The following is a 14,338-nucleotide window of genomic DNA, read 5'->3' as shown; positions in this document are numbered from 1 at the left end:
CACAACCAGCTGTAGGTACCAAACATCAATGCTCAGCCACTTGCGCAGCAGTCAGTGGAGTGATGAAGGATGGTGTATTTCACCCTCACAATACCTACATGCAGACCCTAGGTGGCTGCACAGCTCAGCTGACTGAGCTTAAAGCCCTTATCTTATGGCTAGAACATACGCCCACAGGACAACTCACTTTGATTGTCATTGACTTATACCACTGCTTCCAGTCCTACAATGATTACCTTAACCATTGGCGATTGAACAGAGTCAGTGACTCCAAAGGGAACACCATAAAACAGAACTCTGTAGGGGAGGGTGGCTGTAGCTTATCCTTAAGATAAGAGTGCTCATGTAGTCAATACATTGGGCCATCAACGTGTAGGAGTACACATTATTGGCAATAATTTGGCTGATGAAGAAGCCAAATCTATAGTAGCTACGGCTTCTGTGGCTGCAGTGACTGGTTCTCAGGCGAGATTGGATAATAAAATTTTGTCTCTGTGAAAGCTTCGGTTCAAGGCAAACCTCTCCCAAACGCATACCCTACGAAACCCTCTCACCACATCAGTGGACAGAATGTTGCTTATACAACACTTCCTGGGGTTGGAGATCGAGTGATCCCCAACCAAGACCAGAGATTACATCTGATAAAAGCAGCGCATGAGGGTGTCGCCTCTGCACATGCTGGTTTTGTGGCCACAATAACACTGCTACAGAAACGTTTCTGGTGGCCAGTTCTATACAAACAGGCCAAGCAATATTTCCTTTGTTGTGACATCTGCCAGCAGATAAAGGGCTCAAACATTAAATGCCCTCCACAGACATCCCTCTTAGTGTCCAACAGGCGACGACAATGTGTGTACCTGGACCATTGTGGACACCTACAACCTGATGGTGCATACAGATACATCTTAGTCGCTGTAGATTCTTGTTCTAGATTCCTGTGGGTATGGTCTCAGTGGTCAGCTGATGCTCGATCTGTTATAAAAGACTTGCTTATCTTTATCGGTACATATGCGGTTGCAGCATTCCATTCAGACCAGGGCCCTGCATTTGCCTCTAAGGCATTCAAGGATACCATGGGGACGATGGGTGTTTAACTCCATTACTCCTCACCCTACCATCCCGAGGAAAATTTGGTTGTGGAGAGGAGGAATCGAGATCTAAAGCAGTCCTTAACAGCTAGAGTATTAGGTTCTGGCCGTAGTTGGCTCCATCACCTATATGGGGTCCAGAGAGCACTGAATAATCTGCCAAGAAGGTCCTGGGGGGACGCACTCCTTATGAGGTTATCTTTGGGATACCTATGTATGTCCCAGATCTTGATGGGCCTGGCTTGGTGGCAGCCGATACACCTTTTGACATAAATTAACGTCTCACTGTCTCACAGGAGCTTCAGCAATTTTGTGATGATAAATCATCCGCCAGTGCTGCTACCTTAAGAATAAGGGATTTGCCAACGGCTTCTAATGGCTGGATTCCTAAAGTTGGGGATCTGGTTCGTGAGAAGAACGCTGTGAAGAAGGAATTCAGTCAATCATACAGAGCACTGGTCCAAGTCCTGGGAATACCGGGTACCAGAACTGTAATCTTACCACCGCTACCTGGTTCCAAAGCAAATATATTTGTCTCCATTGACAATATCAAACTTCATCATGTGGCCGATCCTGCACAGTAGACCCAGAGGTCCCTTTGGGTAGTTCCCGTCCCCTCTCACTACCCAACAGGACATTCCTCTTCAAAGAAGAAACAATGATACTTCTGACTACACAAGCATGTCCAACGATGCTACAAATGCCTCCTCGAGCATGGTGAGGGTGGAAAATGAGCTCTTGCCGATTCCTTTTACCACTTCAATGACAACACCTACGCCCAAAATGTGGCTGATGACATTGTCTACTATGAGCCTCCACACAAAGTGAATCCATCTACCGGTAATGTACCTGCTCCTGTGTTTGAAGAGACTGCTTCTGGTTACTTCATCGAGCTTGATGACTTTTCTTCAAAATCATCCGCACCTGCTAATGAAACTGTTTCAAAGACACACAAGCTGTATATATGCCTTAAAAATAACTATTTAATTTATCCATGGAACTACATGTGGTTCTTACTGACATTGCTTGCATTTTTTTTCTATGGATTGGTTTTGTGACTGTTTTCTTCCTGCTTATAAATGGCCATTACCTTCCTGAACTCCCCTCCGCTGAGCCTGTGGATTAGGTCTTGACTCCATATCTTTCCTCCCATAAAGACCGAAGAGACTTGTCCCTTGTGAACATTTCAGATTCCTGATGGGATTGTGTGGGATAAAGTTCCACTTGATATATATGGGCCTACTGAGGTCATTCAAATTCCAAATGTCTTCAACATTGTTGTTTCTGATGAATGGGATGTACAAATAGTTGATTCCATGTTAACTGAGATGAAGGATTACACTGTATTTGAAAGTGATGATGTGTACACTAACACAAAGAATTATGGGGAAATGTTCTGCTATAACAACTGATGACATTACTACCTGCACTGTGCAACTAGACATAGGTCAGTTTTCAATTACACACAGTGGGAACACTGTTCAACTCCACCTGAGGGGAGTCGAAAAAATTATTCAGATAATTTCATATATTTTTCTGAGCATGACATTAAAAATGCAGAGTCATATTATTTCGAATTACCACCTTCTAAAATGAGGAACATTTTGCTAACACAAAATTGATTTATTCAGATTCCTTTGTTTCCCGACATGCAGTTGAACGTTACGGAAGAAAACTATTGATGTAAAGAGTGTATAAGGAACACAAGACTGGCAAATTCAGGGTAGGGAAGCTTCATTTAGGGCGTGCCTTATTCCTGTGCAAATTATCTTATTAAATGACACAATTCAACGGACATCCTGTCTAGGGTTAGAAAAGATGAAGGAAATGAATTAGTCCAGTATCCCCAAACCAGCTAAATTTACCAATCGTCAATCCTTCCTGAACGTCACTGAGGAAGAACTAGATGCAAATGTTCAGGCTGGTACCTATCATTCTTCACTTTCCAGTCCCAGTGGGTGGTTATTGTGGCCAGTGGACACGAATGGGTGTCAGGCACGTTTTGTGAATTCCTCAGAGGGTTTCAAGATTAGCCGGCCAGACCCTTGTTTTGTCCCGGGTCAACACTCGGTATAGTTACTACATACAGTGTGGGTAAACTGTGCCAATAGTGGTTACAGACACCTTAGCAGCAGTTAAAGAACATCTTAATACTCATTCTGAAGATAAAGACTTGGAGGACTTATTAGGTCCAAGAAAGCCACGCTCTAAAATATTAATCAATGCCATATGCAATGAGATCTGGAAGCTTTGTCAAATAGAAGCTGCTGCACGTTTAAGGCAGATAGACAAAGAAAATTTAAAAAAGGCTCTTGCTGTTGTCGATAATGGCATGAACACGCTGTCCAACAGGATTTATTACCTTAATAACATAGTGTCATCTTCAACTGACATTCAGAATGACGTCCTTTTTACATCATGGGCAAAGTCAGCTGTGTTCCATCATGCAGTTAGGTTGGACACTACAGATTCTGAAAAATGTCAGTGTCCTATGGAAGTATAATAATGGTAGTAACTTGTTTGCTGCTTTTAATTTGTCCAGGGAACAACAGACAATGGCTAAAAGGGAAGCATGTTTTACCATTCTTCACATAGAAAAGTTAGAAAAGTTGCCTTTCACAGTTGCAGAAAGTCTATCGACAGAATGGCTCATACATGGCATTATAAATCTGCCTATTTCCGTTTTCCGATATGCTTGAAACATCCTGCTGTGGGCAGATACGAGCGGCTAGGCGATACCTATATTAAAGAAGAGTGGGAGCTGCCCTTTGAAAATAAATGTCTGAACGTTGAAACAGAGGTCTTTCTTAGCGGAAGCGAATGTGAGACTAATGTTAATCATTCAATGATTTTCAAATAGGAGTCCCTTCATGGCCTTTGCAATGCGGGGGTCGCAAACTTGGCCTTTTTTCTGAAGGGTACTCCTGTCTCTTTGATTAGTCTGGCATTTCTTGTACTTTCGAATGGAAGTTATGTGGTGCTGAGTGACCAAAGCTGTTGCAGTATGCAACCAAGAATTGCCTACGCAATTTCAGTCTGTAAGACCGTAATCTGTTGCAGACAAGTTTATCCCCCCTCACATGAGAGGTAAGAGTAGCAGAAATGTGGCCTCACACGGATACTACTAATGTAAACTATGAAAAGCTGAGAAGACTGAAGGCGCTACTGTTCCAGAAACAAGTTGTGTTGACATTGGCTAGAGAGACGCATGTTCTCCAGATAGCAAGATCGTCAGCCCAGATACAATCCCTATTATGTACCAACTTCCCCAAGCACTTTGGAGAGCAGGTATCTAGAATATTCAACACTTCGAGCACTACGGGTAATGTCCATTTCTTTAAGGCTGTCGGGTCTGGATTTGTGTCCATTTTCCAGATTATCTTCGGAGTCATTCCTTCAGCTATCCATTCACTTCTTTCCAGTGTGTTTGGCATCTTCCGTGTGACTTTGGAATTGATTGGCGGGATACTACTGCTGTTGTTCCTGAAACGCAGTGGTTGTACCTTTCTCAGCTAAGTGGAGTGACGGAGCTACTACCACCAGCCCAGCTGTGCCATGATTGCATGGTATAGATCTTTGGTGCTCCGTTGCTGAAGAATTGGAGCATTATTGGATATTGTCATTCCGACCAGTCCTATGGTGTGTGTAACCAGTCTTTCACTGCATCTGGTGCCTCTTTGAACATCTACCTTTGGTGTGCCTTACTGTTCCACCAGTGCCTCCTGTGGACGAAGAACTGCTGATGTTCCTGATGAGAGTTCATTCACAGCCGTGCTCCATGGGACTGAGTCGGATTCATGAGGCCACATACGAGCCGCCTTTGGTGGACTGTCTGGCATCTGTGGGCACTTTGAATGGTGCTGCTGTCGCGGGAGATCCTGCCTCTGAGGCTGTTGCTCACTACTGCTCCGTGGATCCATCTGCCAACCCTGTCATCGATTTCACATCTGACAATGTGACTTCTTTTTTGACTGCCTTTCCTTTTGATGGCTTTGAAGACATTCTTCAAGATCATGACTACTGTTAAAATAATTTTTCCGTTGGTCTATTCTAAAGTTTTAAAAGTTTGCCAACATTGCCTTTAACTTTGGCCTGCTGTGCTTGTTATGGTTGACATTATGTTATTTTGTATGTTTTAGCTATTTTTAGCAAGTTTTTCATTAGATTTTAGTTATTTTTTAATATGATGGCAGCTTCTTTTTAGTCTAGAGCATTTTTAGCTTCGGTTCATCCACTTTTCTCTGGTGTCGTTAGTCTGGCATCATACTTGTTACGACAACGGGGAGGGTGTAGTGGATCCTATTTAGTTTTAATGGGAATCATGAGTTTAGCTTAGCCTTCGGCTTGCAGGCCTGTGCCCCCATCACCTGGTGACTTTGCTCTGTTTTAGCAAACATTTATTAAATTATATCTTCCAAGATGGCTGCCATGCTTATAATTAAGATGTTTCAGTTTCATGTCATCAGTGCCACTCTGTAGGGGCGTCACTATCAGCGTCAAAGATAAATGAGATACATATGTATTCACATCATGTACTTTCCCACTTTTGTGTGACGGTAACATAATGTACCTTTTCAGGAAATTGTTTATATAATTGCTGCTCCAAGCATGCCTTCTTATCTATTGTTTGGGAACATACCTGTGTAAGGGGTCCTACCAAATCTGTATAAATACATCTCACAAAGACAAGATGGATTCCTACCAGATGCCATTGACACGATCTATGCTTCACGTCGCCTTGATGCTGATCCAGTCTTCGTGTCCCCAAGGAGTCTGATCTAGAGACCTCATTCCAAGGTAACGAGGGTTGGGGGGCTCTTCTCATGGACATGGTACTGGCAGATTAGATTTAACACATCTAGCTCTCTTTAGGCTAGAGATTAGGTTTATCATGCTATGGTATTAGGGCCTATTACACATCTATTTCATATTACATGTTCTTGCAAGATGGTGGGGGTCTTTGTATTAATGACTCTTTTTTACCATTCTGTTTCTTGCATTATTCATCATCTTAATCATAGCAGCCCATGTAATTTATCATAGATTGCAGTCTTGTTAGCAAAACCTATTGAAAACATCTGCATCTCTTTCATTGCCTGTGTTTGATTGAGACATGTTGCTCATGTGAGAAAAGGGTAATCTCCATTTAACCACAACCTCCCTGAGATGTCGCACTCTTGAGTCCATGCGTAAAGGCTGGCACAAATCACCTTTTACTGTTTTTTGGTGAGGTACTGCTTGTAAGCCGCGGGGGCGGTTGGGGCGACAGTTGCGACCTGTTGTAGGAGTGGCCTGGTCACCTACAAACCTAAGAACTGTCATCCTTAAACCAGCAGTCTTGCCTACAGCTAGAGTCAAACTACGACAAGATTGGAGTGAGTAAGATCGGAGTGAGTCAGACTGGAGTGGGGTGGGTTGGGGGCAGGGTGGGGTGGATCTGGGTGAAGTGAATTGGAGTGGGACTATTGGACTGAAGTGGGACAGATTGGAATGGAATGGGGCAGAGTGGAGTGGAGCTGGGAAGAGTGGCCTTGGGCAGATTGGTGTGGAGCAGGGCAGATTGGATTGGAGTGGGGCAGATTGTTTTGGATTGTTTGGGACAGATTGGAGTGGGACAGTTTGTTTTGTATTAGATTGGGGCACTTGTTTGTATTGCAGTGAGGCAGATTGTTCTGTATTGCAGTAGGGCAGGTTGGACGGGGCAGTTTGTTTTGAATTGGGGTATATTGTTTTGGATCGGAATGGGACACATTGAGGCGGGGCAGATTGTTTTGGAATGGAGTGAGGCAGATTTTTTTGGATTGAAGTGGGGCAGTCTGTTTTGGATTGGCAGACTGGGGTGGTTTGGGAGGATTTAAGTGTGGTGAACTGTGGTGAGTGTTTTGAATTGGAGTGGGGCGGATTGGACTAGGATGTACTGCATGATTACATGTTAAAGCATAATTTTGAAATTACACAAGAAAATTACACATAAGAAAAAACAATATTACTTTGCAATATTTACAACAAGATAATAGTGATCTTTTGAGAACAAAGATGGAGCAAAAACAAAATAAAACCTGAGAGCAAAGTGAGAAAAGAAGACTTGGCAAAATAAAACAAAAGGTTAACTGTAAAAAAATACAACTTTGCAATTTTGTTTGTCCTGGTGAGCAAGTTTTTGCCGGTCACGCACCATTTGTTTGCAGCAGGGCAGGAGAAGTTAAAAAGAATAAAACAGTACCTCAATCATGTCAGGAGCAGCGGACAGGTACTGATTAAGTTGCATCAATCAGTACTTGGCCCCCGTGCAGTGGACAGGAATGGAAATGATGACATCACCATTTATGAGGCTGTAAAGAAGAGTGCCATGCAATCCAACGAATTATAAACAACTTGTGGGCTTCAAGTCCTTATCTAACTGCAAAAGCGTCTCGCACGTGATACGCATTTGCTAGCGCATGCTATCGCTGGCTCACCCTTAATAAATGGTATACAGCAGTGATATAAAAAAGGCCAGGAATGAGAGCACTGTATTACACAGAGGAAAAAAGAAAAAAAAGGATAATTGAACAACATATATCTGCTATGTGGGATTAAGTATTAACCGAACTCCTAAAAGACACCTCTGCTATGCCGGAAAACTAGGACCCACGCTACATTTAGCAAGAATTTAGGACATTGGAAGGACATGGTATGCATATACTTGTTTTGTAATAAATGATAGCTAATGCAACTATATTATTCAACGGGGTATATAGCACAATATTTCAAAATATAACAAAAACACTAGTTGAAAGCACCAGTTAACATTTAGTAGGGCTTGCTATTTCAAAGACATATGAATCGTCTCATACTCTTACAAGTAATGTTATGGCTACATCATAAGCTACGCTGTATGGTAAAGAAAATGTCAAATATATATGCATGCGTAATATCCACCTGCTGATACAATACAATGGCACATGTTAAATACATGATAAAATTAAATATTTTTAAAAATTTACATTTTACTTTGAATATTTTTGTTCCCAAAAAGGGACACACAAAAGGAAAGTAACACATTTAAACAGAAAACCAAAAAAGACACATTTTTTCAACATCATTAAGAGAAAATGTATGTTTGATCAATGCCAGTAATTTGTGTGGCTCGTCATATGAGATGTAGTCAATATGCTCAGGCTTCCAGCTGCAGAACGCTACATTATGCGACTCTGGGCTGCTTTTACCCATTATATGCAAAGACTTACAATGTCAGCATGTATGTGTCAAAGGCACCTGATCAAAAACCTCGATTTTGCTTAAGATGCCACACATCCTGAGAGGCATGACTCACTGCTCACCTCATATGCAGCACCCAGTGCTCCCCTGAGGACCATCACCTAGTGCTTCCATAAAACATATCACCCAGAGGTTCCTTCAGGGACATAATCTAGAGCATCCCTCAGGTGCTACACAAAGTGGTACCCGGAGAATCATCACCCAGTGCCCTCATGAGGAACATCACCACACATGTGTATTTTAGAGCGTTCCCTACAGAATTTCATCCTGTACTCCACGTATGCACATCAAACAGTGCCTCCTGCTTTACATGGTTATGTATGATTGTAGGTTAGTGTGCACTGTTCCTTGACTATATGTTGGGCTGTGCACACTGGCTACTAACTGTGCATCTAGCGAAATCTATGAAAACGGGTGTCTGCGGTTTTCCTGGTCTATACACATTCCATATGTGTCCACATGTCGTTCTTATTTACAACACTAAAGACAGACTATTGACTTATGCTTATGTTGTGCCGAGAAATGCTGGAAATGATCTACTCACCACTTCGATCCGCAGCCCCTCCTCGCATTATTCTTGCCACCACAATAGCGCCAGTATGTTCATCTTTTTTAATCGTAGCTCCCTGAAATAAAAAACACAAATGGACTTTGTGGATCATATTCGATCACTATCTTGAAAAAAAGCATGCTAGGGTTTCCAATAAATACACATTGATCTGGACGTTAGCCGTGCTCTTTTACAGCGCATCCACACATTCCTAGGAGGACAATTTAAGAGCGTATGGGCCAAAAAGCTCATATAGAAAAGGAGAGTAGTCTTTAGCTATAAAATGTGAAAAAAGAAAATGATACTCCAAGCCCTTGACGTATTTCACACATAAACCTCTGTTAAAAAGCTCTTTAAAGCTTTGCTGTTGTCCACCATATTTAGCAGACACTAATCTCCTCGCGCTAGAAGAGCAAAAGGCCTTAAACAAACAATCAAGCCAGAGAAAAATTAACAGGAATGGACCGGTTTTGAAACAGACACATATACAAATTAGAATATGAAAATCAACCACCATATGTAAACTTGGAATAGAGATGTGCCTTGAAGCATTGCTTAGGTTTCAGGGAAATCCAGGCCATTGTGAGCCATCATTGCAAGATGGCTACACTTTCTTTTCTAGTTCTTATCAGAAAGTAATGCGAGTTTGCCAACTCATGAACGACGCTGACATATTGTAGTATCTAGGTAGGACAGAGTGGAATGTCTGGTCCAGCTGGGTTACAATGGGGTCTGACAAAGGCAGTTGAGAGCGAAAGAGTTGGCAAAAGGACAAACAGCTAAAACTGAGGTGTTTGTAATTCTGAACCTGAATAAAAACATCTGAAATACAACAGTGTTTCACAGTACTTTTTACGTCTAGCGAGCAAGCGCTTTGACCTGTTGGAAGTATTGTTGGCTTTTAGCCACATCCACTTCACGCCCATCACTTTCACTCGTTCGTGGGCTTGCCTTTCAAAAATCCCTTGATGCAACTGGTAATTGCTTTATGTTTGTCCCCCCTTGGGGCAGTTTTCTGTACTGCCTTGCAGACTGACCCTATTATATGGATAATTGCATGATTGCTGATATACTTCAGTGTGGTTGAACTTTTTTAATCTTTTGTCTTTCTCCTTCAAGTTCCATAGCAGCAAGGTCCCTCACAGCGTGAGCAGTACAAACTCCATTGGCGTTATTGGAGTGCTGGTCACATTGTTCACACTGTTACCTAATCGGTCATTTCTTTTGGCTCTCCCCCTCATGCCCCATAGGTTTCCCAAAAACACTTATAATTGATAATTGCTTTACTAAAAAACACCGAAATCTGCAAGGGGGCTAGAGCCGATACTACAATAGTCACTGCACTCAGGAAAAGTCACCCTAAAATGCTTTGCAATCATTCTTTTTCAAAACCTTTCAGCACATAACTCAGCCTGTGTTGGTGCTAGGACAATGGGACCACCACCAAAACGTTCCGCATGACACACTTTCTGTTTAGGTCACATCTGGGTCCCCACACTAGGTTAGTGGGGACCCCAAAATAACCCCACCCACCATTCAGTCCCTTTTTAAGCTTTCTCATGGCTGGAACGTTTGTTTTACAGCTTTGAATAGTTTGTGCGCTAAGGTCTTTAGTATTGTAGCAGGCCTGTTTGGCCTGTAAAAACGTAACGCACTACGCTCTCTAGAGGCTATACATATGGTTGCACTACATTACTTTTTGTCATTCTATTTTCATGTGGTTATGCCTTCTAGGGGCTGGTCTTATATGGCTACAAGACCATGTTTCTTACGAATAATATTTTTATTGTGGTGTCCTCTAAGGGCTGTTCTGAGCATTACAGGCAAAATACTACAATACTTGCTGCTCTTGGTCGGCTCATAATGCTTGCAGGGCATTATTGCACAAAACGGTTTTGCTCATAACACAGCCTGTGGTGGTCCTATGACAATGGAACCACTTTCAAAACGTTCACCACAACCTGTTCTGTCTAGATCATTTCTGGGTCCCCACACTAGGTTAGAGGGGATCCCAAAATAATAATCCCTCCCTCCATCCAGTGTCTTTTTAAGCTCTCTCATGACTTGTTTTACAGCTGAGAGAAGTCTGTGTTTTAAGGGTCTTGTTTGCAATGTCACTGCAGTAGGCCTGCTAGTCCTGAAAATGTGTAATGTACTGCACCCTCTAGGGGCTAAATATATGGTTACACTGCAATACTTTCAGTCATTTTCTCTTCATGTGGCTATGCCCTCTAGGGGCTAACTATATGATAACATGACCATGTTTCTCACAAATGTTATTTTCGTTGTGGTGTCCTCTAGGGGCTGTTCTGAGCATTACAGTCTAATGCTAAACATTTATTTTTGATAAAGATTTTTATTGGCTTTATATAATAATTGAATAGGTTTTATTAATCTCTCCTTATTGCAATTAAGACCATATTTCACGCTAACTTAACATCCTTATTACACTATGAATGTCTTGATATGTTTGGGTGACCCTTTTAGTTTATTTCTCCTCTGTGGCTGTATTGTGTCTTTTAGGGGAATTGTGTTAGCCAGCCAGCAACTCTTATGGTGGAGTGGTGAAAGTGGTATTCTATTGGAATAAGCTTGGCAGATTTAAATTAGGATGCTAAATTGCAAAATTTTCATTTTAGGCTGCAGATAGAGGAATAAGGTAAATTGAGGTACTTTAGCTATATGCAGGGCCACTGGAATTATGTGGCAGGAAAAGATCAAATTATGAGACACAGTTGACTAATTTATGTGGCAAGAAAAGTCTAGTTATGAATTTACAACACCAATAGCTCAAACTCAAGCAAATGCCAGACCCATTGCATTGCAAATGCTTGTTCACGTTGGCGACAAGCTGAGGAAGAAAGAAAACGCCTCAACACTCCCAGCGGTCACCTCCTGGCAATGTGACATTTCGGTGCTCCAACCAAAACAAAGGTGAAGGTGGAACCTGAGAAGATAATGGGTGAGGAGAAACAGTTAGAGACCTTCCCAGGGTTGTGGAACGACCAGGCTGCCTATTTAGTGTGCATAGTAAAGGTAAACAAGAATAATGGTGTTACTGCTAAATGGAACTGTTGAAAGTGAGAGATCCATGCTAGAGCTGCTGATAAAGTTGATATTAGGCACATCATGAGGGAAAGTGTAACCGCCAAACAACAGACTGAGAACCTTTACGAGCAAGCACTCTATCATGCTGTCTACTTTAAAGCGCATAATAAGCCAAGACAAGCAAGTGATCGACCAAGTAGTCTCCTCAAATTGCATTATAAGTCTTCTGCACCCAGTCGGAACAGTGTGAGGGAACGTATGAGGAGGAGCACGAGACTGCAAAGGTGCGAGCTCACCATGTCCTCAGAAACTGTATAAATCCTGTCGTGCAGAAGTGAACATCGGGAGGAGTGAGAAAACTACAGCGCAAGCGGTTTCTTTAGAGAATCTTTCAAGAATCTTGCTGTGCGGAGGTCCATGTGTTGGAGACAGAGAGTCTAGACGACCTGTTCTCATGAGGTGAACGCACGAGTGCTGCAACAGTGGTCTAAGTTGATTTTACCGTGAAGCATTTACATCTGTTTTAATTAAAACACGCTTCAAATCAAGACAATCAGTTTTGTGAGGATACCCCATGTGCACAGGGTAGACTGTCTGTTGATGTTTACAGCAATAAAGTAAGGGCTTATATAGTCTGCTCAATAGAAGAATATGGATGCAACTATAGTACAAGGTTTCCCAATGGCTGAACCAAGAGAAGGAAGTATGTTGTTGGCAGGCAATAACTAACGAAGGAAAGGAGCCTATTGGTTAACATTCTCATATTTTCAAGAGTTACAGGAAAGACCATAAGGGATCATCTGTTAGAGGAAAGTACCTAATAAATTTACACTGGGCTGGCTGACACATTGTTCATCGCTTAATCTGTGTGTCTCATCTGGCACCGGTGAAATCAGGTGTCTGGTTGGGCACCGGTTATTACACAGAACTTGATACTCACTCTCTAGAGTAACCTTTAAGGCTTTAAGTGCATCAGTTATTAACTGGAACGAGATATTCACTCTGTAGAGTAGGCTGTAAGTGCACAACATGCCGAATAGAACTTTTGTTTTTTAATGTCATAAGGGGAACCAGGTTTAAAATGGGTTAACTGGAAAAAAAGTATTTTCACACTACAGAGGAGAGTGTGGGGCAACTAAGTACGGAAAGCAAAGCCTCATTGCTTCTTCATTGTTTGGGTCTGGAGGGGCAAGAGGTTTTTGAACATCTCCTAGAACTAAGTGACGAGGAGGGATTGAATGAATTTAAAAGGTGCCGAAAAAAATTAGAGAAACATTATTTACCAAAGGTCAGTATGACATTAGTGCAATATCACTTTGGTAGAAGCATTTAGCATGCACAACAGTAGGTGGAGAACTATAACACCCATTTAATGAAATTAGCACCACCATGCTAATTTGAAGGCAGTGCGGAGGAGCGAATCAGGGACCAATTTATGTTTGGGTGCAACAAAGAGTGAAGGATGAGATATGGCACAAAGATGACCTCAAAGTAGATGAGGTACTTCTAATAACAAAGAAAATAGAACATTCACTAGCATGTGTGGATATAATCAAGAAACAGAACCACGAAGAGAATGGACACACAGGAAGAGAGGAAGTATACAGTGTAGTTAAAACCAAGAATGAGGGCACACAAAAGAAAAACTTCACAGGAAAGTGCTTCAGATGTACAGTGGTGGGCCATATGGCTAATGACAAAAAGAGCCCTGCTTAGGGTGTGGTGTGTAAGTCATGTGAGATTAAAGGCAACTAAGGGCCTCATTATGAACACGGCGGTCGAAACCGCCGTGTTGATGTTGGCGGTCTGACTACTGACCGCCAGCGCCCTCGGAACCCCACCGGCCGTATAAAGAACATTCCTGTGGGCCGGCAGGCAGAAACATTGTTTCCGCCCACCGGCCCACAGGAATGCCTGGCCGGGACACTGACGGTGGCTCCACATGGAAGTAAATCAGGCAGTGACCTGCGCGATGGGGCACTGCACAGGGGCCCCTGCACTGCCCATGCCAGATGCATGGGCAGTGCAGGGGCCCCGGGGGTGCCCCCCCATCCGCCAGCCTATCTTTGGCGGAGAAACCCACCAGGGAAATACTGATGCCTGAGGGATCATTATCAGAGGGGCAGCACCGCTGCCCTGTCAGATGATGATGCCAACCGCCGCCAGGCTGCCTGACGGAGGCAGCCTGGCAGTGAGTGAGGGCCGCCTATGGTGGCCCTCCATCGGTTCATTATGTGGCGGTGTGGCCCGTCATGCCGGCTGGCAGGAATTTACCGCCACCGCCGCCATGGCGGGTCGCACCGCCATGTTCATAATGACCACCTAAATCTTTCAAGTTAAAGAAAAGGATTAACAGATTAAATGAAGTGTGGGTTGCTGGAGATAATACTGA

The 14,338-nt window shown here is 42.8% G+C and overlaps 1 protein-coding gene across 5 annotated transcripts in view; it reads right to left on the bottom strand.

The window, feature by feature from the left end:
- Nucleotides 1-14,338, bottom strand: part of MPP7 (MAGUK p55 scaffold protein 7) — a 1,064,688-nt gene that overhangs the window by 235,880 nt on the left and 814,470 nt on the right. For all 5 annotated transcript variants that reach the window (XM_069211307.1, XM_069211311.1, XM_069211312.1 and 2 more), the window contains one exon: nt 8,893-8,974. In XM_069211307.1, the coding sequence (XP_069067408.1) occupies nt 8,893-8,974 (82 nt within the window). The remainder of the gene's footprint in view (nt 1-8,892; nt 8,975-14,338) is intronic.

Source organism: Pleurodeles waltl, chromosome 10 (assembly GCF_031143425.1).
Source record: "Pleurodeles waltl isolate 20211129_DDA chromosome 10, aPleWal1.hap1.20221129, whole genome shotgun sequence".
In the NCBI taxonomy this organism is placed as follows: domain Eukaryota; kingdom Metazoa; phylum Chordata; class Amphibia; order Caudata; family Salamandridae; genus Pleurodeles; species Pleurodeles waltl.
The sequence above is the reverse complement of the archived record's forward strand: the minus strand, read 5'-3'. Positions and strand labels throughout refer to the sequence as shown.